The sequence below is a fragment of the Peromyscus maniculatus genome, chromosome 9, assembly GCF_049852395.1.
Source record: "Peromyscus maniculatus bairdii isolate BWxNUB_F1_BW_parent chromosome 9, HU_Pman_BW_mat_3.1, whole genome shotgun sequence".
Classification (NCBI taxonomy): domain Eukaryota; kingdom Metazoa; phylum Chordata; class Mammalia; order Rodentia; family Cricetidae; genus Peromyscus; species Peromyscus maniculatus.
The window spans coordinates 63,586,216-63,614,018 of NC_134860.1; the positions used below are offsets into that span (position 1 = coordinate 63,586,216).

Here is a 27,803-nt window from a genome sequence, read left to right on the forward strand (position 1 = left end):
TATTAACCATTTGCTCAGTAGAAGTTTAATGGAGAGAGCTGTGTTCAAACGACCGGTCAAAAAGAACAGCTCTTTTACAAACAGATTATGGCAGTGACGAGGCAAAACCCCAGGTCTGACTTCATGTTCCTCTCACCTGGCCCTGCGAGAGGGCAGAAGATGCGCGAGGAGGTGGGGCCGTTAAAATGTTAGCTGGAGGAATTACAAAAATACACTCTGATGTAGCAACAGGGTGGTGGTGAAACATGCCGTGGGGAAGAGGGTAACGACTGGGCAGGGAGGTGCTGTGGGTACTCAGTGCCTCAGGGAGGAAGGGATCCTGACTCCCGGCCGGCAGGTCTGGGCGTGGACACATGCTGTTCGGGGGATCACCTGGATGCCTGGGGAGACAGACAGAAAGGATTACAATGTCAGATCCAGTAGGTCTGCGGAGCAGCCGTCCATCCTGTTTGCCCAGGCGACTAGAGCAACCCAAAGTGGGCCACCACAGCAAGTGAAAGGAAGAATTCCCCAAGTGACAGAAGGGGTCCTCACTTGATGCCCGCCACTTACCTGCTGCTTTTGCCTACTACGGGCATGGGTGATGCACTGGAGAAAAGGGAGGCTGATGGGCTGTGACATAAAAGGCTCCCAGACAAGCCTTTTCCTGGTAACACTCCTCCCCTCCCCAGCTCTCAGCATCTATGTTAAAACAGTGTCCTTACAGGTCTCATCTGACACAGGCTCTCTAAGCTAGATGCTGGGAATACGGGATCGAGAATGTGCTGCTGCTGGTGTCTCAAGGCTGGACACAGCAGAAAGTATCAGAAGCATAGGTCACAGCAGGAGAGGCTGGCCCCAGGACCACAGCGCTGTCTAGGGCAGGGTCTGCATTGCAGTACCCTGTCTTCCTAGGCTGCCACTACACTTTTGAACAGGTTCTTTATTCCACTCCAGTGTTGGGTGGCCCCCTCGCCCGACTCCAATCTTCTGAGTATAGATTGGCATCGACATCTTAAGAATCCAGGAACAACTTCAGCAATGGGCACTGGCCAGAGTGGAAGGATTTCTATAATGGCACGAGGCAAGCTGGGTTGTGTGCATGCAGATAAGCACAAGGTCTCAGCTGGCTAGGACTGGCTCATTAACACACATCCTCTCTGGAACCCACCACCATGCATGTACAGATGAGGGGGGAGGGAGGGAGGAAGGGAGGGAGGGAGGGAGCGGGTTACATGGCGACAGGACAGCTATTAATAATACGCAAATGAGCTGGCTAATGTTTCCATCAAGAACTCGCACGTTGAGCAAAGCAGCAGACAGAAACCAGTTATCAGCCCTGTTATAGCACCTCTCGGCTGGAAGTATAATAGAAAACCAGAAAAGCCAATTGTCTGGCTCAGATAGTTTTTTTTTTTCCCAAATAAATTGATTCTTGCTAATGGGACTGATCTTAAACTGTCTTTAGGTAAAGAATATTGTTGTGGTTTAAAAATTAGATATGGGCTTTGGTGTCCCTTAAGGGCTCCTGTAAAGAATGCCATTAAGACTTCGAAGAGTTCCTGCCACTTCTGGAAGATTTACTACTGGATATCAGAAAGGTCTGGCTTAGAAAGAAATCGAATGCTTGTCAAGAGCAGAGTGCAAGTTCACTCAGGACCTTTGGAGACGAACCATTCTGTTAAGACAAATGCACCCCCCCCCATAAATATATTTATCTTTGGGGATAAACTTGCTGCAAACAAGTGGCCTATCAGCTATCAGCTATCAGCTTGGGCCCTGTGGGCTGGCCCCGTGCCAGGGTGTGGGCACCAAAGATTAGCATATGATGACTCCATCTCGAAAGAGGACCATGAATGACATGGCTACCTTGGATGTGTGGGAAGCAAAAAGAGAGGATGCATGCATTTTTCTTTTCTGCGTCAGAGTTGGGAAGCGGCTTCTGTTGGGGCAACATAATATGGTCAGACTAACTTGTGCTTTGTCTGAGGCTGTGTTTCCAAGCTGTCTTGGGAGATGTGTGAGACTCTGCTCATTGGCGTGTATGAATGAAAGGACACAGATTTAACGGTTGGACTTTCTCTTAAATCTACTGTGCTAATTCCTAATGCCACTCCCTAGTTATGTACTGGTGATGGCTGGAGAGAGCTGGATTTGGAATCAGCCAGCAGTAACTTGGTCTTTGCTGTGTGTTTTCTGAGGCTTTATATGACTGTGTAAGTGTGTACCCGGGGGATGGGAATGAAGAAAAGGAAGAGATCACAAGTGGCATCCTGGGAAGAGATGAAGAAAAAAGAAACTGAGGAAAAAGGACTCACTCTTCCTTAGTACATATTCTAAAACCTACTAGCTCCATTGGCTCAGATTCTGGAGGCCTGGTTCAGCAAGGATGCCATTAATGATAAAGAATTGGTCTTTCCTTGGAAAAGTGTGAGGATGACCTAATTGTTAGTGGAAGAAAAATAAGAGCAAAAAGCAGAACTCGGGGTCCCAACAAAAAGTCTTTGGCAGGGGGAAATGGGAAATATTAATGGTTTCCATGGAGTTTAGCCACCTTGAGATGTAGGGTGAAATGGATAAACTGTCTTTGAAGTAGAGCAGTAATCAGCCTTTTGCAAATGGCTAAGAGGAGGGCTGGCTATTGGTTTTTTTGCAGATAAAGTCTCTGAGGAAAGGTGAGCTGAATGGTTGCTATGGTAACTGGCTGTTAGAATTGGTCCACTTAACTGTCCCCATAGTAACTAAGCTCCTGGAGAGCTATAGAGGAATTAGTTATCTTAACATACTACTATTATCCCCATGGTAACCAGTCCCTGAATGGGAGTGGTCAGCCTCAAGGAGAATGGTGGGAAAAATCTTTCTCCCTGGAGAAATGGGTAGGAGGCAGAGATGTGAATTTCTTCACCAACCAAGCCTCCTGAGGGCTGGAGTCCTTGAGATGGGGTGCGGGGGAGGGAGAGGGATTGGGTGGTGTGTGTGTGTGTGTGTGTGTGTGTGTGTGTGTTTGGGGCTGGCCAATATGTTTTTAGGCCTGGGACAGCTGGGTATATGAGGTCACTTCTTGCCCCCTGCTAATTGGCGCCCAACTCACTCATGGGTTGCAGTGGCCGGTGCAGCTGGGAGGGGCTCCTTCTGGCTACACATTACCATTCTGGTGCAGAGTGCGCCGGCGCTGACTCGATTGCAAGCTCAGGACCAGGTACTGCCTCATAAACTCACTGAACCGCTTCTGGTTGGCCAACTTCCGGGCTGACTTCCGGGCCCCAGTGAAGCCCCCAAACCTCTTCTGCAGCTGCTTCTGCTCCACCTGCTCGGCATCATCTGTGCCGGGCTCGGTCTCTGTCGCTTGCACCAAGCTTCTGACCCGGGGCATTCGCTTTAGATGCTGCATTTCCGAGGCTTTTGGCTGGTAAAGAGCCGCCGACACGAGCTCTGGGTCAGCAGGGCTGAGCTGCCCAGAGCCGCTGGTCATGACTTTGGCGCATCCAGTCCAGAGAGGACTGGGCAAGACCTTCTCTTCACACTGGAGGATGCACACCTGCAAAGACACAGGGAGAGAAAAGGGGACAAAGCCAGGGATGAGCCAGGACAGAGAATCGTCTAAAGCCGTTCCGAGTCACGTGCTTCTGAAGTGCTAGTCCTCAAATATTGCGCAGCAGTTTATGTATGCGTGGGGGTGCGCATGTATGTATGCGCACGTGTGTGCAGAGACCAGAGGTCGACGCTGATTTTCTTCCTTTATCACTCTCCGCTTGATTTTCAATATAATTTTCTTTTATAATAATATAATATTATTATTAATTAGTCATAATTATAATATGATTGTGTGCGAGTGTGGAGGCCAGGGGACACTTATGTGGAGTCTCCTTCTACCTTTATGTGGCTTCCAGGAATCAAATTCAGGTCACTGGATTTGAGCAGAAGCACCTTTACCCAATGAACCATCATCTCACTGGCCCCTCCAGTTTATTTTTTTTGAGATAGGATCTCTTATTGACCTGGATGACCTGAGCCAGTTGGGCTATACTGGCTGGCCGGCAAGCCTCAGGGATCCTCCTGTTTCTGCTTCCCTAGTGCTGGGACCACGAGTATGTGCCTCCATGCTTGACTTTTACGTGGGTGCTGGGAATCGAACACAGGTCCTCATGACTGTGCAGCAAGCATTTTACTGATGTCTTGGTTAGGGTTACTATTGCTTCGATGAAACACCATGACCAAAGCAACCTGGAGAGGAAAGGGTTTATTTGGTTTACACTTCCACATCACAGTCTATCATGGAAGGAAGCCAGGACAGGAACTCAAACAGGCCAGGAACATGGAGGCAGGCGCTGATGCCGAGGCCATGGAGGAGTGCTGCTTACTGGCTTGTTCCTCATGGCTTGCTCAGCCTGCTTTCTTAAAGAACTCAGGACCATCAGCCCAGGGATGACACCACCCATAATGAGCTGGGCCCTTCCACAACAATCACTAATTAAGAAAATGGCCCACAGGCTTGCCTACAGCCTGATCTTACGGAGGCATTTTCTTAATTGAGGTTCCCTCCTCTCAAGACGACTTTAGCTTGTGCCAAGTTGACATAAAACTATCCAGTACCCACTGATGAGCCATCTCCTCAACCTTTGTGCCCCAGTTTTACGTACAGTTACTCCCTCCTCCAAATTTGCACAGTTTCAGAGTTGGAAACAGAGAACCCCCTGACTCTGCTCCATTATCTATCCAACAAAGAAACCAGGGGTCAGAGCTGTGGTTCATTTATCTTCAGGCAACCCTGCAAGTTGACACAGAATGGAGGCTTTCCAAATTATACCCTGCTGTAGCCTTAGGCTTTTGGAGCCTGGCATAGCTCATGAGTGTCACTCAGGTAGAAGAATTCTATCTCTCCCATTGGGCCAGGGAAGGACAGACTGGTTACAGAAACGGGGGAAGCACGGGATTGTATCTGCAGGCGCATTTTAAGGTCATTCTTTAACTGGGGAGATGGCTTGGTTGGTAAAATGCCTGAGGACCTGAGTTCAGTTCCCCAGCACCCATGTGAAAGCTGGGCATGGTGGTACCCTGGAGTGAGGGGTGAGAGGGTGGAGACAGGCAGCTCCCTGGAGCTCTACAGTCAGCCATTCTAATCAGTTGATGAGCTCTGGATGCCCTGAGAGAGACTGTCTCAAGAAACTAGGTAGAGAGTGACCGAGGAAGACACAGATGCACACAGGTGCACAGACATTCACATAGACCACACAGCTGTGTACACAACCAAATGGGAACTAAACCAAAGCCACCGTGTAAAGACTAACCCTAGGGTGACTGATTTTCATTCTATTTATTCTAGTTACTCTTATTTGTACATCCTTTATAGCAAGTAATATCCAAGAGACTCCGGATGTAGGCAGGCTGGGCATGTGGAGCTAACCCTGCAATCTGCTGGACCCGTATCTTCTTAGATACAAGCCAGGCAGAGCCCCAGGAACTCTCTGCTGCTGGCCAGCCTCCCCAAGCACCACATTCTCTAGTGAAGACCAGCAGATGGATCCATGCCATCTTACCAGCACCCTCTTGCTGGTCCTGACCTTGGTCCTGCCCTTCTGTCTCTGTTTGGGTTTCCTGGAAGTCTCTACTGACTTTTCTTACTATGAGCATTTTGGCTTCACCCCTGACTGCTGTGAGATATCTTTCTGTCTGCTGTGAATATGTGTGGCTCCCATAAATAAAGCTGCATTGGCCTAGGGCAGGGCAGGCTAAGGTTAGGTGGTACATCCAAACTGAAGACGAGACAAAGAAGAGTGGAGTCGGGGGAGACTCGGACCCACTGCCCAAGGAGCAACAGGATGTCAGCAGACTGTAATGCCATGGCCACATGGCAACTTATGGATTTATAGAAATGAGTTAATTTAAGAGAAAGAGCTAGCTAGCAAGAAGCTGAAGCCATAGGCCATACAGTTTGTAATTAATATAAGCCTCTGAGTGGTTATTTTATAAGCGGCTGTGGGACCGCGGGTGGGAGAGATTCGTCTGGACTGCTGGGCGAGGCAGGACCGGAGAAATTTCTGGCTACATGTTCCCAGCCTTACTCAGAAGAAAGTCTCCCTTCTCCTTGACCTTGCCATTGTGGTGAAGGGTGTTTCAAGAGCCCCTCATCAAACTGTGGCACTCTTGCCTGGCTCCCTGAACTCGGTACACAGGCTGTCCACTGCCTACCCAGAGCCATCTCTCTTCCCTAGAACATAACACCGGATTCCTTCCTGAAGGCGATAGTGCATCTCCCCACCTCCCTGTAGTCAGAGGTGGCTGGCAAGCCTGAAAGTGACCAGTTAGGGCCTGCACTGAGCTTGGGGCTGACTTGGCAGGAAGGGGCACCCTTTCCCTCCTTTCTCACTTTCCTTCAGTGTCTGGTTTGCAAGGTGGGCACTTTGGGTTGTCCTTCTGTTGCTGTCCTGAAAGCACGAGGTGGTGTCCTGTGCAGGAAGCCAAATGAGCATGGCGACAATATTCTGGCAGAATATAAAGACAGAAGACCCTCGAGCTGGGACGGACACCAGCCCTGAACTCACTTGTGGATCACCAAATCTCTGTTTCAATGGCTCACTGTTACCTCTAGGTCTTTGATACCAGCAAGTGAATTTAATTCTCATGTATTATATTCTCCCCACTTGCTGTACTTTTGTTTCTGCTGCTGTGATAAAACATCCTGACCAAAAGCAACTTAGGGGAGAAAGGGTTTATGTACGATTCCAGGTTACCGTCCATCATTGCAGGGACGTCAGAGCATCAGGAACTTGAGAGACAACTGGTCATGTCACATCCACAGACAAAGGCAAGGAGACATGAATGTTTGCAGGCTTACGTGCTTGCTTGTGCTCAGCTCTTGCATAGTTCAGGAGCCCCTGCCTAGGGAATGGTGCTGCCCACAGTAGGCTGGGTGTTCTCACATCAGTTAAGGCAATCCCCACAGACATGCTCACAGGCCAACCCAATACAGCCTATCCCTTATTGAGATCCTTGGGCTATGTGATCCTAGCTTGTGTTAAGTCGGCAAATCAAGTTAACCATCACACCACTTTAGTCCACCGTTTTGCTTGCCTTCTCTGGTTCTCTCTGGGTGTGGTTTGTTTTCCCAAAGTTGAATTTTTTGGTTTTTCGAGACAGGGTTTCTCTGTGTAGCTTTGCGCCTTTCCTGGAACTCACTCTGTAGCCCAGGCTGCCCTTGAACTCACAGAGATCCGCCTGGCTCTGCCTCCCAAGTGCTGGGATTAAAGGTGTGCGTCACCACCGCCCGGCTCCAAAGTTGAATTTTCAAAAAAAAAGATTTATTTATTTTTGTGTGTATGCACATATGGGTGTGGGTGCCGGTGGAGGCCAGCAGAGAACCCCCTGAAGCTGGAGTTACAGCCATTTGTAAGCTGGTAGGTATGGGTGCTGGAACCTGAACTCGGGTCGTCTGGAAGAGTTAGGAAGTGCCCTTAGCCAGGGAACCATGTCTTTAGCTCTAAGTGAGATTCTAAACTCTGGGTACATTTTTGCCTTCCTTCTCCCCTTACCCCCCATCTAGGGCATTTGCCCGTTTTTCCCGCCTGCTGTCACTGCCTCAGTGCGTCTCAGAAGACAGAAGCCTCCCACCCATCTTCCCATCTCTCTTTTGCATTCAAATCCGTGTGAGGCCCCTGGCAGGTCCAGGAGAATTCTTCTAATTCCATCACACCCTGCCCACAACTGCCTGGTACTTTGTCTTGCCTTGGAAACATCTCCAGACTCCTGAGCAGGGCACAGAAGTACTTGTACCATGTGGCCCAGCCTACCTTTAAGTCTTACTTCTAACTCCTCCCTCACAGCCCCCCACCCCCGCCCCCGGGCACACAGGGCTCCTCCTATACCTCATGAAGCTCCCTGCCTTTTGTCACCATGTGCCCTCTGATGGAATGACCGTTTTTGCACCCATCCTTGTGGACATGGCCATGTTCTAATTTTACCTCTTTATCTTATCATCTTCTTTTGGTCCCTTGGAAGGAAGTGCTCTGTCTTGCCTCTGTGTTCCCACCCAACTTTGCATTCCTCCCAAGGGGATTTTAATGAGAGATACAGATATTCACAATACTTTATAAAGCATAGTCTAAAAAGTTAGGGTCATATCTTGTTCATAGTTGAGTCCTGGGTAAATATCTTCTCTTTATAGTGACTAGTAGGCAGTCAATGAAATTCTCTCAAGTTCTGGGCATTCTAGTGCACGGACACATTTGGTTGTCATAACATGTATCTTTTTTTAATGTGCATGTATGTGTGTGTATATGAATGTGTGTGTGAAGGCCAGAGAACAGTCTTGGGTGTCATCCTCAGGAATGCTGTCCATTTCCTTTGAGGCAGGGTCTCTCATTGGCTTGGAGCTTATCAATTAGGCTAGACTGGCTTTGAATCCCAGGGAGTCTCCTGTCTCCACAGTCCCAGTGCTGGGAGTATAAGCACAGGCCACCATGCCCTGCTTTTTTTTTCCCTGCATTCTAAAATAATTAATTATAAAATGGATTGCAATTCTTATATCATAAGTATTTGTTAATGAATGTTAAACAAAACATTGTAAGTTTTCATTCTGATAATTTAGCATGAAAATAATTTCCGTAACATGTATATGTGCATTGGTTCAACCTGGATTCTGGAGTGTGAACTCAGGCCTTACTCTTGCAAGGTGGATTCCTTAACCAACTAAGTCCATGTGTGTCTTCTGATGCTCTGTGGAAGCTGAAGATGTTAGTAAAAGCCCTTTGGCACACAGAACAGATGCCAGCAACAAATAGTTGTCCAGCTCCTCATGTCCGTGGTGGCAGAGTCACTTAAATAGCATTTCCCAGAGCCAACAGGGGCACATGGAGGTATGGGAATACTGGTAAGGTCACTAGATCCGTGGGGCTGGGAGCAGCTCAGCCTTCGGGTACCCTTGTTTCCTTCACAGAGAAGGAACCCTCAATGCTTGCTGAACTTTCTGCTCCTTTGATTTACAGGTGGAGGAGACACATCTAGAAGCCACTAGAACTGAGCACTCCTGGGCTTCTAATGCCAGATGGTAATTGGATTTTGTGTCAGTGAGAGCAAATGAAATTTTGCGATCAAACCAGATGCCACAGTCTTTACTGAGATTCAACACACTGCCAGATAAATTAGATACTGACCAAATCATCACCAATGGTTGTTTTAGAATAAGGTTTGAGGCAAATCTGGGGTTTCCAAATGTACAACCACATTTTTAGAGGCATATGGGCATACAAGCCTAATGCTTAAGCCTCTGGTCTGGGGTCCTCATCAGCTGCTTCACAGGGATGGGCTAGTGGCTTATTAAGTGAGCTGGACACATTTTCTCAGTCATGACGATGACATCGCTATATTAAGCCAGAGCATCTGGACTCCAGAATGGTGCCAAATTGATTTGTCAAGCCGGGCTTCTGAGGAGACTGCGCAAAAGGCCATTTGGATGTCTGGATCAAAGATTAGGGTACAGGCGGAGGGTGTGACCTAGCCATAGAGGTCAGGCCTGCCTTCTAGCCTCTTTCTGTCTATCAAACAAACACATGAGTCCTTTGAGGGGAGTGAAGACAGCCACTGTGTGGTTTGGTTCCTGTTTCAGGCAGAGTTATGCTTAGGAGCTATTTGTTCTAGGAGGTCTCGCCAAAACATTTGAAGGCATGACTGGAGATATAACTCAGCTATAACACACCTGCCTGGGCATTCACAGAGCCGTAGGTTCAATCCTAACCACTGCAACATTTATGAAAATGAATTCGGAGGCTGGAGAGATGGTACAGTGGGTTAAGAGCATACATCCTGCTCTCATAGACGACCCAACTTCAGTTCCGAGCACTTATGGGTGGCTCACAGCTACCTGTACCTCCAGCTGCAGGGAATCTGACACCCTCTTTCAGCCTCTATGGGCAAATGCACTCATGTATATATACTCCCCATATATATGTATACAGATACATATATATGTATATATACATTGAATATACATAATATATTGGATGTGTGTGTGTGTGTATGTGTGTGTGTGTGTGTGTGTGTGTGTGTGTGTGTGTGTATGTGTGTGTGTGTGTGTGTGTGTGTGTGTGTGTGTGTGTTCAAAGGCAGACACTATCCAGGGAAGCAGATGAATAAATAGCATGGGAAAAGTCCATTAGAAGAGCTTCTGTGGCCAATCACCTGTAAAGAATTTTCACTAGCTGCAGGTAGAGATGCCAGGAGGCAGCTCCCAATGCAAGAGTTTTAGGACTTTTAAATGCATTTCCCTGAAACGTTTTTGGAGAGTGTGTTGTCTTCGTCTCGGACTCTGAAATAACTCTGCGAATTTAGATTCTTCTACTTGGACCGACGGAATAAGTGCCGCTGACAATTAGTTGAAGAACCAGAGGACGCTGCAATGGGTGAGTCATTTGCTGACCAAAATTACAGTCTAACACTTGGGCCACCTACCAGGAGTAGAAATAGAAAAATTTCTGATGGAGCCAAGTGTCCTGAGGATCCTGGGAACAAGTCAGGATTACATAATCCGGGAGAGAGACTGGTAGGTGCCCCTGGCTGAAATGTGAGTCCCTCCATCATTCCCCTCATCAAAACAGACCTGGGCAAGATTTGCAGTCTCAGAAAATGAGACATAATTGCTTACGTCCTTGGCATTTGGTTCTATTTAAAATGGGTTAAAAGGGAAAACAGGAACTAGAAACAGAAAAACAAGCAAGCAACAGGGGTCTGGGAGGGGGAATGGAGGGGCAGCCAGCACTGCAAAGCGTTTATCTCTGACTATGAGGCTTTTACTAATCCATTTTCTGACTTGTTTCTAGGAAGTAAAGTGAGTGTTGTCTGGACCCCAAAGATCTGAGATGCTAATGGAGAGGTAGAAGCTCGATTTCAGTTCTTCACCACCCCAGAAAGAACCAAATGTAAGACCTTACAGTGGCTGCCCAGGATGTGCGCAGCAAGGAGCCTAATGTTCTGAGAGTCTTACCATTTCCATAAGGCAGGCTACCTGAGCCCTGTTATGGGCCACACACTGGGCCCCAGGCTGGGATACCTGGATAGGTCAGCAAAGGAACTCAGACCTTAGCCAGAAAGAGAGAAGGGGGGGAGGGAGGGAGGAGAGAGGGAAGGAGAGAGAGAGGGGGGAGGGGGAGAGGTAGCCATGGCACCAAGAGCCAGAATAAGTGCAACCCATGAGTATCACCCAGGAAAAAGAATTTTATTTCATTTCCTCATGAAGTTCAAGGTCAGATTGGTTAAAGGCACTGGGGGTGGGAGAGTAGGTGGTTAAGTCTGCGTGTATATTGAAAATAAAGGTCACTGTGAAGAGAACAAACCTGGATGGTGTTAATTTTCTTCCTACGTACAGTGGCCGTTCCTATCTGTGTGTGGTCTACAGCAACGGCCTGGAACACAGGCAGGTTGGGCACGTGGGGCTAAACGTGTCGTCTACCCCGTGGGAGCTCGTTCTCATACCCAAACCAGACCCCAGAGTGCCACAAACTCTCTGCGGCTGCTCCGTTTCCTCAAGCACCACAGTGTCTAGTGGAGACCGTCAACCTGACCACGCCATCTCTCTAGCTCTTCCCGGCTGGTCCTGAACTTGGCCTCACCCTCCTGATTTCCTGTCTTGGTTTGGGTCTCCTAGAAGCCTCTTATTTCCTTTTTCCTGTGTACTGCTTAGCTTTACCCTCTGATTCTCCTGTGAATTTTCAGATCAAAACTCCACTCGAGTTTTTTTTTTCCTTTGTGAGGGAACAGCGTGTTTTTTGTTAGGAGGTGAAGCTTAACTTTGGCCCTGAAGTATGAATGGTGTTAGTGGGTAGAGGGAGAGAGAGGCAGGTAGAAGGGGCCAGGACAACAAATGGCGTCAGGGTTACCCTGGGAGCTGTAAAGAGTGCCTTGGATCTGGGCTTGAGCCCAAGAGAGAAGGTCAGGGGTCCCTTTGACCAGTTACCTGCAGCCTGGGAGAGGAAAGCCAGGGTATGTAGTGGCATCTCAGAAGGAGAGGGACAGAGAGGCAAGAAGCAGGCATCTTGCCATCCCTGTTTAGGGACTGGTCAGAGGAAGAGAGGTCAATATAAAAGGCTGGGAAAGGGTAGACAGAGAGGGAAGGGAAGATACCCATTAGCTAGGCAAGAGAAGCGAGAGATGCTTCCTGAAGGATGAGATATCCTCTTAGGCAGACAGATCCTTAGAGGAAACTAGGATGGATGAGCATCAGAAATACATCCCTTCGAGGGGTCATCTGGGCTGCCCTTCCTGATTGCATGACTGTGCCTTCCTGCCCAGAAGACAGGTGTGTCCAGGCCTGCAAGAGTGTAGTGCTTGTCTCCTGGGGCTGAGGTCACAGTTCTACCTGGAGCAGGGAGAGAGCAAGGCGTACTGGGCACCAGCTACACTGGGTTTTGTGTCTGCATATTTATTTGCCTTAAGGAACAGCCATTACTCGCTTGAAAGGCAGAGGGTTTGAAGCATAGTGCCTTGAAAGCAGCTTTATTGACTTCAAAGGAAAAAATAAATAATTGAATTATATAGGAGAGAATAGCTATCTAAGCTGAAATTAAAGGAGCAAGAAAGCAGTTTGTTTAATGAATAATAATTTAATGTTTTGTACTTCAAGTTGGAAATTTAAAACACAAGAGAGCATTTTGGAGGCTCATTGTAGAATTATTTGCAATATAAAAAATGGATGACAATATCCATGTTCAGCAGATGGGGAAATGGAGAATAAGTTATATATTCATAGAAAGGGAAATCACTTGAAATAGTGTGTAATAACGTGAGAATATTAATCCTGTGATACCACGGAAAGTAGGAAAGGGGAGATTCTCTCTGATTCTTGGAGTACAATAGTCGATCTCCATTGTCAGCTTGAGGGGGTGAGGATTGTGTAGGAGACACAGTTGATGAGGGTGTTTCAAGAGGGTTTGTTAAAGATGAGAACCCCACCCTGAGTGTGGGTAGCTCCACCCCAAGAGCTGGAGTTCAAGACTGAGTAAAGAAGATGTGAGCTGAGCACCAGTGTTCATCTCTCTATGCTTCCCGACTGTGGACACAATGGGACCAGCTGCCTCAAGTTCTTTTTTCTTTCTTTTTTTTTTCTTTTTTTCTTTTTTTTTGGTTTTTTGAGACAGGGTTTCTCTGTAGCTTTGAAGCCTGTCCTGGAACTCGCTCTGTAGGCCAGGTTGGCCTTGAACTCACAGAGATCAACCTGGCTCTGCCTCCCCAGTGCTGGGATTAAAGGCATGCACCACCACCGCCCAGCCTGCCTCAAGTTCTCGCCTCCAGGCTGTCTCTCCCATGATGGACTGTGCTCTGAAACTGTCAGCCAAAACAAACCCTTTCTTAAGTTTCAAGGGTTTTTGTCACAGCTAAAAGTAATTAATTCATGGGGTTGAAGAAGACTTTACTTGTGTTTATATATAATACATGTATTATGCATAACACTGGGACAAGGGCATCATGAACAGATATTTATGGGAAAATTAAGAGGGAGGACCACAGGAGTCTGGTGGTAGAGAGGGAGGATCACAGGAGTCTAGTGGTAGAGAGGGAGGACCACAGGAGTCTAGTGGTAGAGAGGGAGGACCACAGGAGTCTGGTGGTAGAGAGGGAGGATCACAGGAGTCTAGTGGTAGAGAGGGAGGACCACAGGAGTCTGGTGGTAGAGAGGGAGGACCACAGGAGTCTAGTGGTAGAGAGGGAGGACCACAGGAGTCTAGTGGTAGAGAGGGAGGACCACAGGAGTCTGGTGGTAGAGAGGGAGGACCACAGGAGTCTGGTGGTAGAGAGGGAGGACCACAGGAGTCTGGTGGTAGAGAGGGAGGATCACAGGAGTCTGGTGGTAGAGAGGGAGGACCACAGGAGTCTGGTGGTAGAGAGGGAGGATCACAGGAGTCTGGTGGTAGAGAGGGAGGACCACAGGAGTCTGGTGGTAGAGAGGGAGGATCACAGGAGTCTGGTGGTAGAGAGGGAGGACTATTGGGGTCTGGCTGGAAAGAGGGAGGACCACAGGGTTCATAGTAGGAAGATGCAGCTCAGCTCCACCTGTTTCATCCTAGTAACACGACACTGTACAAGTCCTGGGAGAGACTTGACCGTCTCATTTAGCATCTGCTTTGAAGTCAGGGGGAAGAGATGGCAAAGAAGAGGATAGTCCGGACATACCTTCAAGTTGAAGCTGTCTGGGTCCAGGTGGAGCTTCTGCTGGCAGGTGAGACAGTCCCTGGGACAGCTGCTGAACACGCTGGAGAGCAGGCTGAGCAGCAGAACGTCACTAAACAGGATTTTCATGGTGCAGCAGTGGGAAGCAGGAGGCTGAAACACACAGGGGACACAAGCCAATTAATACGGTGTGGAGAGAAGGTTAGTCAGCCCCGGGGGACCATGACCTAGGGAGGCGAGCGTCATTCCTCAGTGAGGAGATTCCTCAGGTCTGAGGTTCACCTGCAAAGGAACAGATTGTAGAGAGCCCTGGTGGCTCCGTCCTGCCATCCAGGACTGCTTTCATTCACAGGCTGCGTGTAGTCTGGATCCCTGGAGAGCCCTTGTGATTCCTGCCACTTGGCTGGCCTCTGCCCTTCCAGGAAGAGCTGTGGGGCGGGAAACAGCTTTTCTGGAGGCCAGAGGCATTGCTTCCTAGCTGACCAATGTGTGCCTTTAAGTCAACCTCTTCAAACCTCAGTTTCCATGGCCATGCCTTACCATAGGCCTGTTTGGAAGATAAGCTGAGACTGTTAGGGCCAAGGTTTTCAAGGAGCAGATGAGTACCCGAGTGTGGCGGTATACGCCTCTCATCCCATTTCTCGGGAGGCAGAGGCAGGTGGATGAAAAACTAAAATGCTTCCTCTTATCCTCTCTGGCCTGGCTAGGAACACTTGTCCCTCAATTCTCTCTTCCAGGAGGCTTCCATGTGTTTCCTGTCTGTCACCTCAGAACTGAGCTACTGCTGTGGTCTGAGTATTTGTGTCTTCTCAGAGTCCGTACGTTGAAATCTATGATGGTAAATCTTGGCAGACAGCTTGGACAGATTGAAAAACGAGCAGGAGGAGGTGGGGAAATGGCTCAGGGGGCAAAGTGCTTGGTGTGCAAGTGAGGACTGGTGTTCGGATCCCACTCAGCTGCGTGGGGTTGGTGGATCACCTGCAATGCCAGTGCAGCGGGAGGTGGAGACAGGGAGTCACCAGAAAAAGGTGGGCAAATAAGTGAACCCCAGGTCTACGTGAGAGAACCTGCTTCTCCATAAATAGTCTAGTTAATAATTAAGGAATATATCTGAAGGCAACCTTAGGCTGCCATACATACTATCAGCACACCCCCACACTCTGCAAACATATCCACACACTACACACACACACACACACACACACACACACACATACATTTCATGCAGAATATTCGTAAATTACTCCTCTGGCTCATGTGTGACGACATCTCTAGAAACATTGAGGTCCTGAGGGTGCTGACATAGTGAATAGGCTAAACCCTTGGTAAATGCATAAGATGATAACATTATTGGGAGCTAGTGAAGGGTATAGGATGGGGGTCTACTTGGAAGAAGTGTGTCACATGCCCCCTGGTTTATACTGAAGACCAAATAAGATATCCATCCTCATGGACTGAACAACCATTGGATTCTTGGACGTTTCATTGGTAGATAGCCATTATTGGACTAGCTGGACCACAGCCTGCAAGCCACTTTAATAATTCCCATATATATGTATATATATATATTCATCCTATCAGTTCTGTTCCTCTAGAGAACTTGACTAACACAACAACCTTAGATCAAAACTCTTGAATCAGAAAACTACTTTCTTGGACTATGTTCATTTTGGGTTGAACAGGAAACTAGTTTTAGCAGTTAACTTGACACCTAGAGTCACCTGGGAAGAGAGTCTTAACGAGGGATTGTCTAGATCAGGTTGGTCCAGGGGCATGTCTGTGGGATGGCCTTGATTGATAATTGATGTAGGAAGACCCAGCCCACTGTGGGCGGCACCACTCCCTGGGCAAGAGGTCTTGAACAATAGAGAAAAGAGAGGAGAAAGTCGGCTGAGAACAAGCAAGTAGCAAGGTTGCGCATGTCTCCTTCTCCTCTAGATGTGAATGGGATGTGGCTAGCTGCTGCAAGACCCTGTCACTGCGGCTTCTTCCGCTGTGATAGACTGCGACCTGGACTTGTAAGCTTAAAGAAGTTGCTTTTAAAACATTTTTTTTTCATCTATGTGTGTGTATTCCACATGTACGGTGGTGCCTTCGGAGGCCAGAGGAGGGCAATGGATCTCCTGGAGCCAGAATTACAGGCAGCTGTGAGCTCCCTGGCATGGGTGCTAAGAAGCAGAGTAGCAAGTGATCTTAAGCACTGAGCTAACTCTCCAACCCTCTAAAGTTTTTTGTGTCAGGGTATTTTGTCATAGTAACAGAAATGAAGGTTGAATGGAAACTTTCTAGAAATATTGATATTGATATTCTTTACTGGGGCCATAGGGGTGTGTGTGTGTGTGTGTGTGTGTGTGTGTGTGTATACAGAGAATTGAAGGTTGAATGGAAACTTTCTAGAAATATTGACATTCTTTATTGGGGCCATAGGGATGTGTGTGTGTGTGTGTGTGTGTGTGTGTGTGTGTGTGTGTGTATTATATATGCATATATGCTTACACATATATAATATATACATGCATGCATATACATATATACACACATACATATACATATATACACACACATACAGAAATGAAGGTCAAGTGGAAACTTTCTAGAAATATTGATATTCCAGAATTTCTCTGTGTAGCCTTGGCTGTCCTGGAACACACTCTATAGACCAGGCCAGCCTTGAATTCACAGAGATCCATCTGCCTCTGCCTCCCAAGTGTTGGGATTAAAGGTGTGCGCCACCACCCAGCAAGGGGTGTATATATTTTCCAAAATCCATCAAATTATAGATTTGGAGTCTACGCATTTTACTATATGTGAATTTTCTGCATGGAGAATAAAAACCAGCAGTTTTCATTGCTTTTTTGTGGGATGATTCTGAGGAATCTATGTGTTTGCCTTTCTAATGCTGTCTGCTGGGGTCTTCTGAGAAGTACATAGTCTTGGGCCCTACCCACAACCATCACCTCAGGATCTGTGTCATTATCAATATTCCTAGGTGACTTGTCTGCACGACCAAGTTTGAGAGGTGTGGGTGAGAAGGAGCCAGTCCATAGGATAAGGCGGACTCATGCAACAGAAGCTACCAAGGAGTCACATTAGAAGACCACTGGCTTCTCGTGTGCCAAGGGAAGCATTTCAGACCTAGGGAATGATGGTAAGAAGGGTATCCAGTAGATTTTCTTTCTTTGCTGTTTTTTTTTTTTTGTTTTTTGTTTTTTTTTTTGGAAGTAGAGTCTCATGTAGCCCAGGCTGTCCTTAGATTCCCTATGTAGCTGAAAATAACCTTGAACTTCTGATCCTCCTATTTCTGCTACCCAAGGTCTGGGATTCCAGTGTACACCACTAAGCCCAGTTTACACAGTGTTGGGTATCAAACTCAGGGCTTCATTCACACTAGGCAAGCATTCTACCAACTGATCTATATTACCAGCACTTTGTAAATGTTTAAGTCAGTGAGCTACCATAGTAGTGCATGTCAAAATGCATTTTGAAGTGCATGTCAAAAATGAGTGGGCAGTGGTGGCGCACACCTTTAATCCCAACACTTGAAAGGCAAAGCCAGGCGGATCTCTGTGAGTTTGAGGCCAGCCTGGTCTACAGAGTGAGATCCAGGACAGGCACCAAAACTACACAGAGAAACCTTGTCTTGAAAAACAACCAACCAACCAACCAACCAACCAACCAACCAACCAAACAAACAAACAAACAAACAAAAGAGTGTTTGGTAACATGGACCCCAAGAGACCCAGGATCATAGGATCACAGCCTGTGAGTGTGGAGAGCAGACAGGTAGCCTAAGGAATCTGTCCACATTCTTCAAGGTTAGCACCTGCTGAAAGGGGACTGGGTCCAGATGGAGCAGGTCTTATCTGCTCTCCTAGGAGGCTTGTGCTTTATCTTCAGATGATGGGATGTCTTGGACTAATAAATAAAGCACCCAGTCATCTGTATCCATGAGCGTCTCTCAAATGCAATTTTTTCCCTTCTTTATCCCAACAGCCAGTGTCTAGTTGAGATTTATTGCCTTATTATTTTAATCGTCTCCTAATTAGTCCACCTAATGATCTGGCCTCCCTCCAAGGCATTGGATGATACAACTTCATTCTTAAAATAATTCTATAATGCCCATGGCTGTCAGATGTTCCAAGGACTTAGCTGGCCCCTGGCTCTTGCCTCATCCCCTGTCACTCATCCTGGTGTCTCGTCCAGACCCAGCAAGCACAACTCTCACCTGTGTCAGGTGTTTTTATGCCTTATCACCGACTGTTGCCTCCGTCAGAATACCCATCCCCATGTCAGGAAGGTCCCCTCCAGAAAGCCATCACTGGACTGGCCTGAGCTAGACCAGTCTTGGCTACTACTGTGGCATCCCAAGGCAATGTGCTACCATGTGAAATAAGTGGGCCTCAGGGCTCCATACGTCACACGGACTAACCAGAATGGTCCTGTAGAGTTGTGTAATGTGAGTTTTCTTATCTGATCATCTTGGAAGAGGAGTCCTGGATTCGGATCATTGGTTCTGTAACTTACTGGCTGTACTCAATCTCGGAGTTCCTCATTGTGAAAAGAAGACCATCTTAGGAACTAGATCATACTAGCATCAGTGGATTTACGTTTGTAAACAGTTAAAACAGTACCCAGCATATGGCAAACACTTTATACAACACAGCTAGAGCATAGCCCTGACCTTGAAATGTCACTCTATCCTCACCGCCTCATCTCTGCACTTGGGAATCAATCAATTGTATCCTTGCACTTCTGGGTCTGTTTCTCCCACTGGCCTGGGGGACAGAGATCCAATCCCATCATTCTCTCTGTCTGCCAGGTACCCAGGCTAAGACACAAACTTTAGGATCTGCTTAGTGAAAAATTGACAACCCCCCTTAAAACAAACAAACAAAAAAAACAGTGGAAGATTTCAGGGGCCCCCTTCCTTTTTCTTTGCAAACTCCAGGCTGAGGAATATTCTGGAGCCACCACCTCACTGAGGGGTCCAGTATGCTCATGGCACAGGAGCTGCCTCAGGACTCGAACCTCCCACAGAGGCTCTGTTAGCAAATCGTCCTGTTTGAGCAGGGAGAAGAGGTTAGTTTTATGCCATTCTAGTATGGTAAGACGTTCTCCTAATCAGACATCTTGATGCGTGTCTGCTAGATTGCTGGTCATAAAGGGTCACAGCTGGGCTTGTGTCCCACGCTAGGTCTGCGAGGTTTAAATAGGAGTTGGTAGACCAGTAACAAGAATGCTTCTCTGAAGTGAAAATGCAGCTCATTAGCTATTATACACAATAAATATTCCAGAACACAAGGCAGTCTTACTCATGCCTCTATGACTCTCTTGTCATATGATAGTTGCTTCTGTGTTTCATAAGAAACTCAGCTTTTGCATTTCTAGTTAGAACACTTTTTTTTTTTTTTTGGATCTATTCAGAACAGCACAGCTGTTTCCTTTCTCGCCACACGATGGCAGTGGTCATATATGCCACAGAAGAAAGGGTCCGTGCCGTTTCCTTTAGTTCCTGCCTCGAATGTTTGATACAAGTCTTTGCCCAGTTGATAAGTGGTGACAGATATTATTAATGAGAAGCCCTTGCTGAGGCTGCTCACGGACTTCATCAGCAACTCGATGTGCAGGACGTGTTGGCGGTTTGGCTGACATTTGCCATTTTACAGTTTGTGGCAAATGGAATTTAGGGGCGCAGTCCTGGGACAAGTAGCCTCTGCTGCTGGCTGCATGGGAAACACAAGCCCTTTGGGTTGGCGTCTGGTGAGGACGTCTCAGATGTATCTACCTGGCTTTAGTCAGGCTCTCCTCCTGTCTGTACTTGATGGCCTTGCTCCTGCCCTCAATTTCCTTCTCCTCCCCTTCCTCCTCCTCCTTCATTCTTCTTTTCCTTCACCTCCTTTTTCTTCCTTTTTTCTTTTCTTTTCTTTTCTTTTTTTTTTTTTTTTGAGACAAGGTCTTACTATGTAGCTTTGGCTGGCTCGGAGCTCACTTTGGAGACCAGGCTGGCCTCAAATTCACAGAGATCTTCCTGCCTCTGCATCTTGAGTACGGGGATGAAAGGCGTGCAGCACCTCCTTTTTGAGACGGTCTCGCTGTGTAGCCCTGCTGGCTTCCAACTCACATTCTCCCTGCCTCAGTCTCATCATCTGGGATCACAGATGGGTGCCACCCCCCCCCCCCCGTGCCTCCCCCTTTAACAAAGCAGCTCCAGCTACTAAATGAAATTCTTCCATGCTGGATGGTACCCATTCCTTTTTGCAAGTCCAAGAAGCCATGAGATACGGATGACAGCAGAATCCCATCTCACAGGTGGTTTGCCAGTTGTAAGTCGGAGCAACATAAACAAATGTGCAAAGAACTATGGAAATACATCTTGAAGTAGACATCTTGTCCTTTTGTACTCCTCATGATACCAAGTTCAGTTATGTGTTTTATAAAATTACATTAAAAAATAGAAAGCCTAGTAGAAGTTTTAAATTTTTAATTCTTTTTTTTTTTTTTTTTTTTTTTTTTTGGTTTTTCGAGACAGGGTTTCTCTGCGTAGCTTTGTGCCTTTCCTGGAGCTCACTTGGTAGCCCAGGCTGACCTCGAACTCACAGAGATCCACCTGGCTCTGCCTCCCGAGTGCTGGGATTAAAGGCGTGCGCCACCACCACCCCCCGGCGAAGTTTTAAATTTTAAAGTAATGATTTATTTTATTTTTGAGATAGCATGTAATATAGTTCAGTTTGCCCTTGAGCTTATTATGAGAATGACCTTGACCTTTTGACCCTTCTACCCCTACCTCTCAAGTGCTGGCATTACAGGCATGTGCCACTATACCCAGTTTATGTGATACTGGGGACCTAACCCAGGGCTTTGTGCATGGCAGGCAAGCACCCCACCACCTGAACCACATCCCCAACTCTGAAAGTTTTTTTAGTTTTTAAGAAGTCTGAACAACATGTCTGGCATGGTGGCATATGCCTATAACCCCTAGCACTTTGGGGCGGGGGAGGGCAGGAGGATTGCTACAAGTTTGAGGCCAGTCTGGGTTACAGATAAGACTCTATCCCAAAAAGTACCCCCCCCCACTACCACCAACAACAACCACAACCATAACAACAACTAAAAGAAGCCTGGAAGCCTGAACACCACCTGTGTGCCGGCTTGGAGCTGTGCACACACACAGGTGTTCAGTAGAAGGGAACCAAGTACTTAGACAATTCTGGGGTCATAGTTATGCTTCAACTGTACACTTTGTAACTGTGTGATTTGGGGCAACTTAATTTATTCCCCAGAGCCTTGGTCTTCTCAACTGCAGGGTGAAGATGATGAATAGGCCCTCATTTGAAGATGATGCACCTCCCCCCCCCCAATTTGTTTATTATCCAGACATAGCGACTGACCGTCCATCAGTAAGCACAATGTACCTGAGGATGTTTGAGTTTTTAATGGCTTCCATTTCATAAAGGAGCCCAGCCGCTATCAGCCACTCACAGTGGCAATTCTATAATCAGGCCGTTTTGTATTGAATAAAGAAAGGTTTAATTACCTTTTATTTAGGGGATGGCACCTTATAAATTTGATTGCATCTTGCTGTGTATAAAGATAAGATACCACTGTGATTTAGTCTTAATCTACTTGCATGTACTCTTGCCTCCAAGGGCAACGTAATGAGCTGCTTTTCTGCTGGATGAGAACATGTGCAAGAGGGGCTGAAGAGAGACTTCCTGACCGAGGAGAAAGCCTGTGACCCAGATGCTATCGGTGAAGAAGGGAGGGGGCTCTCTCTCCATCAGTGACACACAGGGAACATTGTTCCTTCCAGGCTATAGATGATACTTATTTTCATCTACAACTCTATCATTTGGGGGTAATTTTACCCTCCTTTCCGGGATACATAAACATCAATTCACAAAGGTTAAGCAATTTGCCTAAAAACGATCCAGATGATAAGTAGCAGAGTTAGGACTTAAAGTTGGGTATTCGAACCTGTGTTCTGACCGCCCGTACACTCTATACAAGGTTTACGCTTTGAAAAGGGTAGCAAACTGTGATGGGATCTTGTTGGGAAGGAATCCCGATGACTGAAAGCCATTGAGAGCCAACAGCTTTGTGAGGTTCTACCCTGTGCTGCCCACTTCACTTTACAGTTGAGGAGACTGAGGCAGGGAGGGATGTCCTGTGGAGGGGCAGAGCTGGGACGGGACCCTCAAGCCTAAGCTCTGATGATCTGTCTTCATGTGAATTCATTTGGAGGACTGGCTCAGTCCCTTCCCCTGGTTCAGCAAGCGCCACCCACAGACTACCGGCTCTGCATCATCAGGGGTGCAGGGTGTTCCTCACATCCTGGTCCTCTGATCCGTCACAGGCAGGACTCTGCTATTGATTAACCAGGCAAGCTGCTTAACCCCCATGAACTTGTATTTGCCCTAGAAAGGTAGATCGTTACCTTCAGAGTACAGGGTTATAGATGAATACAAAGGTCATCTATAACCTGTAAAGAAAGGTAATCTTTATATGGCGCTGATGAAAAGGAAGTGGCCACACATGCCTCTAGGAGGAAGGAGTCTCATCTTCATCCTCTGATAGAAGCACCAAAGAGTCTCAGGCTTTCCCATAGCCCAGGGAACTCAACTCTGAAATAGCAACAGCTAAAACTTCCACATAGAGTATGGCTTGCTCTTACCCAGGGAGACTGCTCGCTTTCTTTCCTTTGATGGATACATTTGCTCTTTAAAGGTCTCTCTCCTGCTCTCAATTTCCAGTCAGAGAGAAGGGGAAGGGCTAGGGGGCTAGGGCACAAAGTACCTGCCTACCCTGTGTGGACCAAGGCACCTGTCTACCCTGTGTGGACCAAGGCACCTGCCTACCCTGTGTGGACCAAGGCACCTGCCTACCCTGTGTGGACCAAGGCACCTGCCTACCCTGTGTGGACCAAGGCACCTGCCTACCCTGTGTGGACCAAGGGTGCCCAGGCAGAGCTGTGAATGAGAAGGAGCCCTGTGCTTGGAGACAAGGTCCTGGGTTCTAGATCTGGTTCTGTTGTTACTTGTGGGCCTGATACTCTCTTTTCCTGGTCCTCAATTTCTCTTCTTATAAAAAGCAGTTGCGAGAGATGGTTGATAGTATCCTTTGATTTTGTGAATGGCCAGGATTGTTCTCTACCAGGAAGAGAAGAAAGGAGGAAAGGGGAGGAGACCACAGAGCATTGGCTTCAGACAGCCCCAGATGAAGCCATGAAGATGCATCTGGGTTTCACAAAGGGCCACGAGGGAAGCCAGACACAGGTCCTTTTGGCTGTGGCACATCGCCAGGGAATGCTCTTAATGTTCACCTCCCTCATTCTGGCAAATGCTGCCGCATACACTGTCAAGATAGCTTAAATGGACTTTTAAAAGCTTTTATTTACTTTAATAAAATCACTCTGTGTTCTTTTTAAAATGATCAGAAAACCCAGATAGGAAGAGAATGGCAAATCTAGACTCACATACTCTTTCAACTTCTTTAATTTTGCATCTCTAGCAACCAGCTCTAAAGAAAGTTTTAATTGACATAATTATACATATTTATGGAGGTACAGTGTGTTTTTTCCACACATGCATGCATCGTGTGACAATCAGATTAGGGTAGTTGGTACATCCATTGCCTCGAACATTTACCATTCCTTTGTGTAGCAAACATCCTAAATCCTCTACACTAGTTATTTTGAAATAAATAATTAATTGTCATTAACCTAGGAATCAGTTTTGAATATACATTCCCAACCTCTTTATGAATGTTACATACATCATGTAAACTCCACTAATATGCAAATTAAGAAAGGTAAGATTTAGGTGTGGGGAGATGACTCAGTATATAAAATGTTTGTTGCACAACCACAAAGACCTGAGTTCAGGTCCCCAGAACCCATATAAAAAGCCAGGAGTGGTATTGCATGCCTGTAACCCCAGTGCTGAGGCTAGGAGCAGAGACAGGTGTATCCTGCTGCCTTGCTTCCGGCCAGTCTAGCTAAACCAGGATCTCCAGGTGTGGTGAGAGATTCTGCTCAAATAAGTAAGGTGGACAACAATGGAGGAAGATGTCTCGTGTTGACCTCTGGCTTATACACACACATGTGCCTGCAGGAGAATGTGTGTATGTGTGTGTTGTGTGTGCTAAAATTAAAAAACAAATAATTTAACATCTCAGTTTCTAGTAACCTAGTAGGTATCTGGGTAGGTGAGCCCCTTTGGAGGCCGCTGGTCTGGGCTCATTCACATTTTGAGACTTTGGCTGTGAGTTGGGAGAAAGCTGATGACAGCCGGCGACTTCCCGCACGAGCCCTGTCCGGCTCCTATCAGGAACACCGGGCACGTCCTCGGTTGGATGAATGGAAGGATGAATGGGGTGACGGGGTGGGGGAAGATCACAGGACCAGCACGAGGAGAAGGGAGGAGGCTGACCGTGACACCACAGGCTGCAGAGCCTTGGCTGCTGGGCAGGGCGGCAAGTCCAGCGTCTCCCACTCGGCTCGTCTGCAGCGCCTAACGAAGCGGCTGCCAGGATTTTCACAGACCCAGGACCACGGAAAGTTGAGGATTAAAGCGGGTGTAGCCTATTGAGGGGGGATGATGCTCCGAAAATCAACTTGTGGTCCCTCCCCGCCCCCACCACCAAAAACCAATGGTGTGCTCCAAGCCTCACAACTAGAGTTTGTGGTTAGAATGCAAGGTCTCCATGAGATGGTGGGGGTGACGACAGGCACTGAAAGAGAAGTGTTTCAGAGATCCCATTTGTCTAGTGGGATCCCAAGAACTCAAAGCCCCCAAAAGCTGAGGTTATGATGGCTCTCATTTTCTGAGATGTGTTCATCCTTCCCTTAAATACCTGGTAACCCAGAGCACAGGAGACTTAAAATTTTTTCTTATGGTTTGGGTGACCTGAGGAGTTGGGGGAAGGGAGGGGAGGGTCTTTGAACCATATCATTGCAGGTACACAAAACGGGAGCAAACCTCTCTCTCATTATCACTGTGTGTGTGTGTGTGTGTGTGTGTGTGTGTGTGTGTGTGTGTGTGTGTATAAGCACATAGCCAATTTAGCTTACTACCTGCCATTCGTGACTTCAAAAAATATAAATTCCTTTGCCTTTCTTTTGTGCTATTGTCCTCGCTCCCTTCAAACCTCCGATCCATCCTGATTCTAGCCCTCTTCCCACTCTCCTCAATCCCTGGAGGAGGTACCCTTCCTCAAGTCCCTCCAGCATCGACACTCTGGACCACACGGGTAGGACTGATCACACCCAGCCCTGTATCATCCCATTATCTCGAATTGCTTCCTGTCTGTCTGTGCTGTGTGCCTGCTACTCATTTACCAGCACCACAGACCTTAAGGGGAGCCAGCACCAGCCCTAGGACGGGCTGCCCTGGGCTGTGCTTGCTTACTGCACAGGGTCTTGTTCCTGCAACTCCGAGATAATGATTTTTTGCCTTCCAGGGTTGTTGCTGGAGATAATGGGTGCGAAGCGCGTAAATCATTGCACAAAGTAAAGTGCTGTTATTAGCACCTCTGCTGAATCTATAGAGCCCCATGCCTCCTTTGCCTGGCGGGGTGTAGCTGATAAATACCTGATTGATTGAAGATGGAATTGCTTGGTGACAGCTCCGTTCTCAGGCTCCACTAACGTCTAATCCTGCAATTACTCCCTTCACTGGCAATGCAGAACCTGCTGAGTTTTCTGCAGCCCTAAGTGCCCTCAGACTTCAGCTGATAAGGCAGGGCTGCTGCACCTGGAGAAGACGACCCTCAGCTGCACAGAGCACCTTCCACGGACAGCGCGGGGTGTCACCTGGAAAAAGTGCGGCTGTTCCTTTTACTCAGGTGACGTCTGGGGGCAGTTGCCCCTGCAGAAGACTCAGCAAGCCCAAGGAAAGCGAATCCTTTCTGTTAAGGTATCATGGCACTGATGGAAGCTTGTGGAATATTTCCCTGCTAGGCTGCATAAATGAGAAAAAGGAGGGTGTGCGCGCGCGGCATCCACCCACAGGCAGCGAGGAACCACAGCATTCTCTTTGGGAGGTTTGGATACGAAGCCAGGCAGCTACTTTTCTCTCCCTGTGATGAAAACTCTCGTTTGGGCTTGCTGGCAAATGCCGTGTGGAGCTCAGCTTTTGTTAGTCTGCTGAACAATGTTATTGGTTATAATTGGGGCAATTATGAGCTGCTGGAGGAAGCTAAACACAGATGTTTAAGCCCAGGCTTGGGGTATTCAAGTCCAAAGCAGCATGCTTTAAATAGCCCCCTTTCCGAATCATCCTGCCTTACTTGAAATTCCCCTCTGAACTTGCCCGTGTTCAAAGGGAGCTGGGGGAGAGGAGAGGCTGGGGAGAGAAGGGAGGGGGAGAGACTCACAAAGAGAGGAGGAGGAGAAAGAGAAGGCTGAGAGAGGGCAGAGAGAGTTCAGATGCTCTGACGTGTGAGAGAGTTCCATGCGACCTGGGCAGAGAGACCTCCGGGTGGGCAGTGGAGAGAAAGACGTCAAGAAAGAAAGGACACCTCGAGACACCCCAGGATCCGGAGGACCAAGGTCATGCCTTCAGAAACGCCCGTGAAATCCACCCAGCCAGCGACTGACTGCGTTCAGCCATGCACACAGGTGAAGCTCAAACCTCGAGTCTGTCTTTTCCCCCGTATTGTTAGCAATTTCCGTGAAGGTGTAAGAGAACTCAGACCAGAATGACATCAGATTCAATGATACAAGAGCAGCAGCTTGCACAAAGGGCAGGAAGCCACAGATCGAAAAAATCCCCGTAAGGTGTGCCAGGGGCTTCCTAGGGCTTCTCTGAACGGCAAGCCCCTTCCCGGGGTCTGCCCTCTCTCCTGCAGCCACCTCTTTCGTGTGTATCTGTCACCCAGTAAGGGCCACAACTGGGAAAGCAAAACTTTTCCTCATTTCCAAGTTCAGCTTTCCTTCGCGTTTCTCTTTGAGATTAGCCAGCCCTCGGCCCTCCCCCTTCTCTGCCATCGGAACACCGAGAATAAGATGAATGAAACCATAATCTCGCAAGAGGCCGGCAAGCAGCCACAGTGGACAAAAGACAGAGCTGGAGGAGCCGGCCAGGCTGCCCTGTTTTCCCGAGAGGCTCCGGACAGATAGTGCCGGCCGGCTGGTGCCGGGGCCACATGCATTGCCTACCTGACGCTGTCTGTCACAGGGTTCTCTCAGATGTGAGGCTTGTTCCTCTGTGTCAGCCACACCAGCCTATATATCCTCTCCCCACGCACAGCCCTCCCCTTCCCTGCCTACCTCGACGATGACACATGCCTACGCTGACCCCCTTCATCAACCAAACAACCCAACTACAGTCCTGCCTGGCCGGCCCCCTCCCCTGCTCTGCATCCAGACTGGTGACATGCCAACCTCCCCATCCATCCAGCCTCTAGCCTGCTTCACCTGGACTCCGGATCAGCCAGGATCCCTCAGCTGCCTCTCCCGTTGCTGTCAGAGCCACTGTGAGGATGGCCAGCCGGGGAGAGCTGGCAAGTCACTCAGAAAAGCAGACTCCCGGTGACAAGGGATGAGGCAGACCCCAAATCCTGGAGTCTTCTTTCGTCACCTCTCTGCCTGAGGAGTGAGGCTCAGGCAGCGTGGGGTAGGGGGAGCTCATGCCCACCTCCCACTGGCTCAGAGAAGGGCTGAGCCAAACCCC

At 47.9% G+C, this 27,803-nt stretch overlaps 1 protein-coding gene across 4 annotated transcripts; it reads right to left on the reverse strand.

Annotated features, from left to right (window-relative positions):
• On the reverse strand, positions 1-27,803 carry Pnoc (prepronociceptin). 4 transcript variants are annotated; one of them, XM_016007202.3, is made up of 4 exons: positions 27,548-27,803; positions 14,137-14,286; positions 3,127-3,517; positions 1-380 (listed from the first exon to the last, which is right to left on the reverse strand). In XM_016007202.3, exons 2-4 carry the CDS (start codon positions 14,260-14,262, stop codon positions 295-297), a joined length of 603 nt encoding a protein of 200 aa, XP_015862688.1. In that variant the 5' UTR covers positions 14,263-14,286; positions 27,548-27,803; the 3' UTR covers positions 1-294. The 4 variants fall into 4 exon arrangements, with proteins under 4 accessions (XP_015862688.1, XP_006988845.1, XP_015862690.1 ...); XM_006988783.4 differs by lacking the exon at positions 27,548-27,803 and adding an exon at positions 27,290-27,392; XM_016007204.3 differs by lacking the exon at positions 27,548-27,803 and adding an exon at positions 27,290-27,392 and having other exon boundaries at positions 3,071-3,517.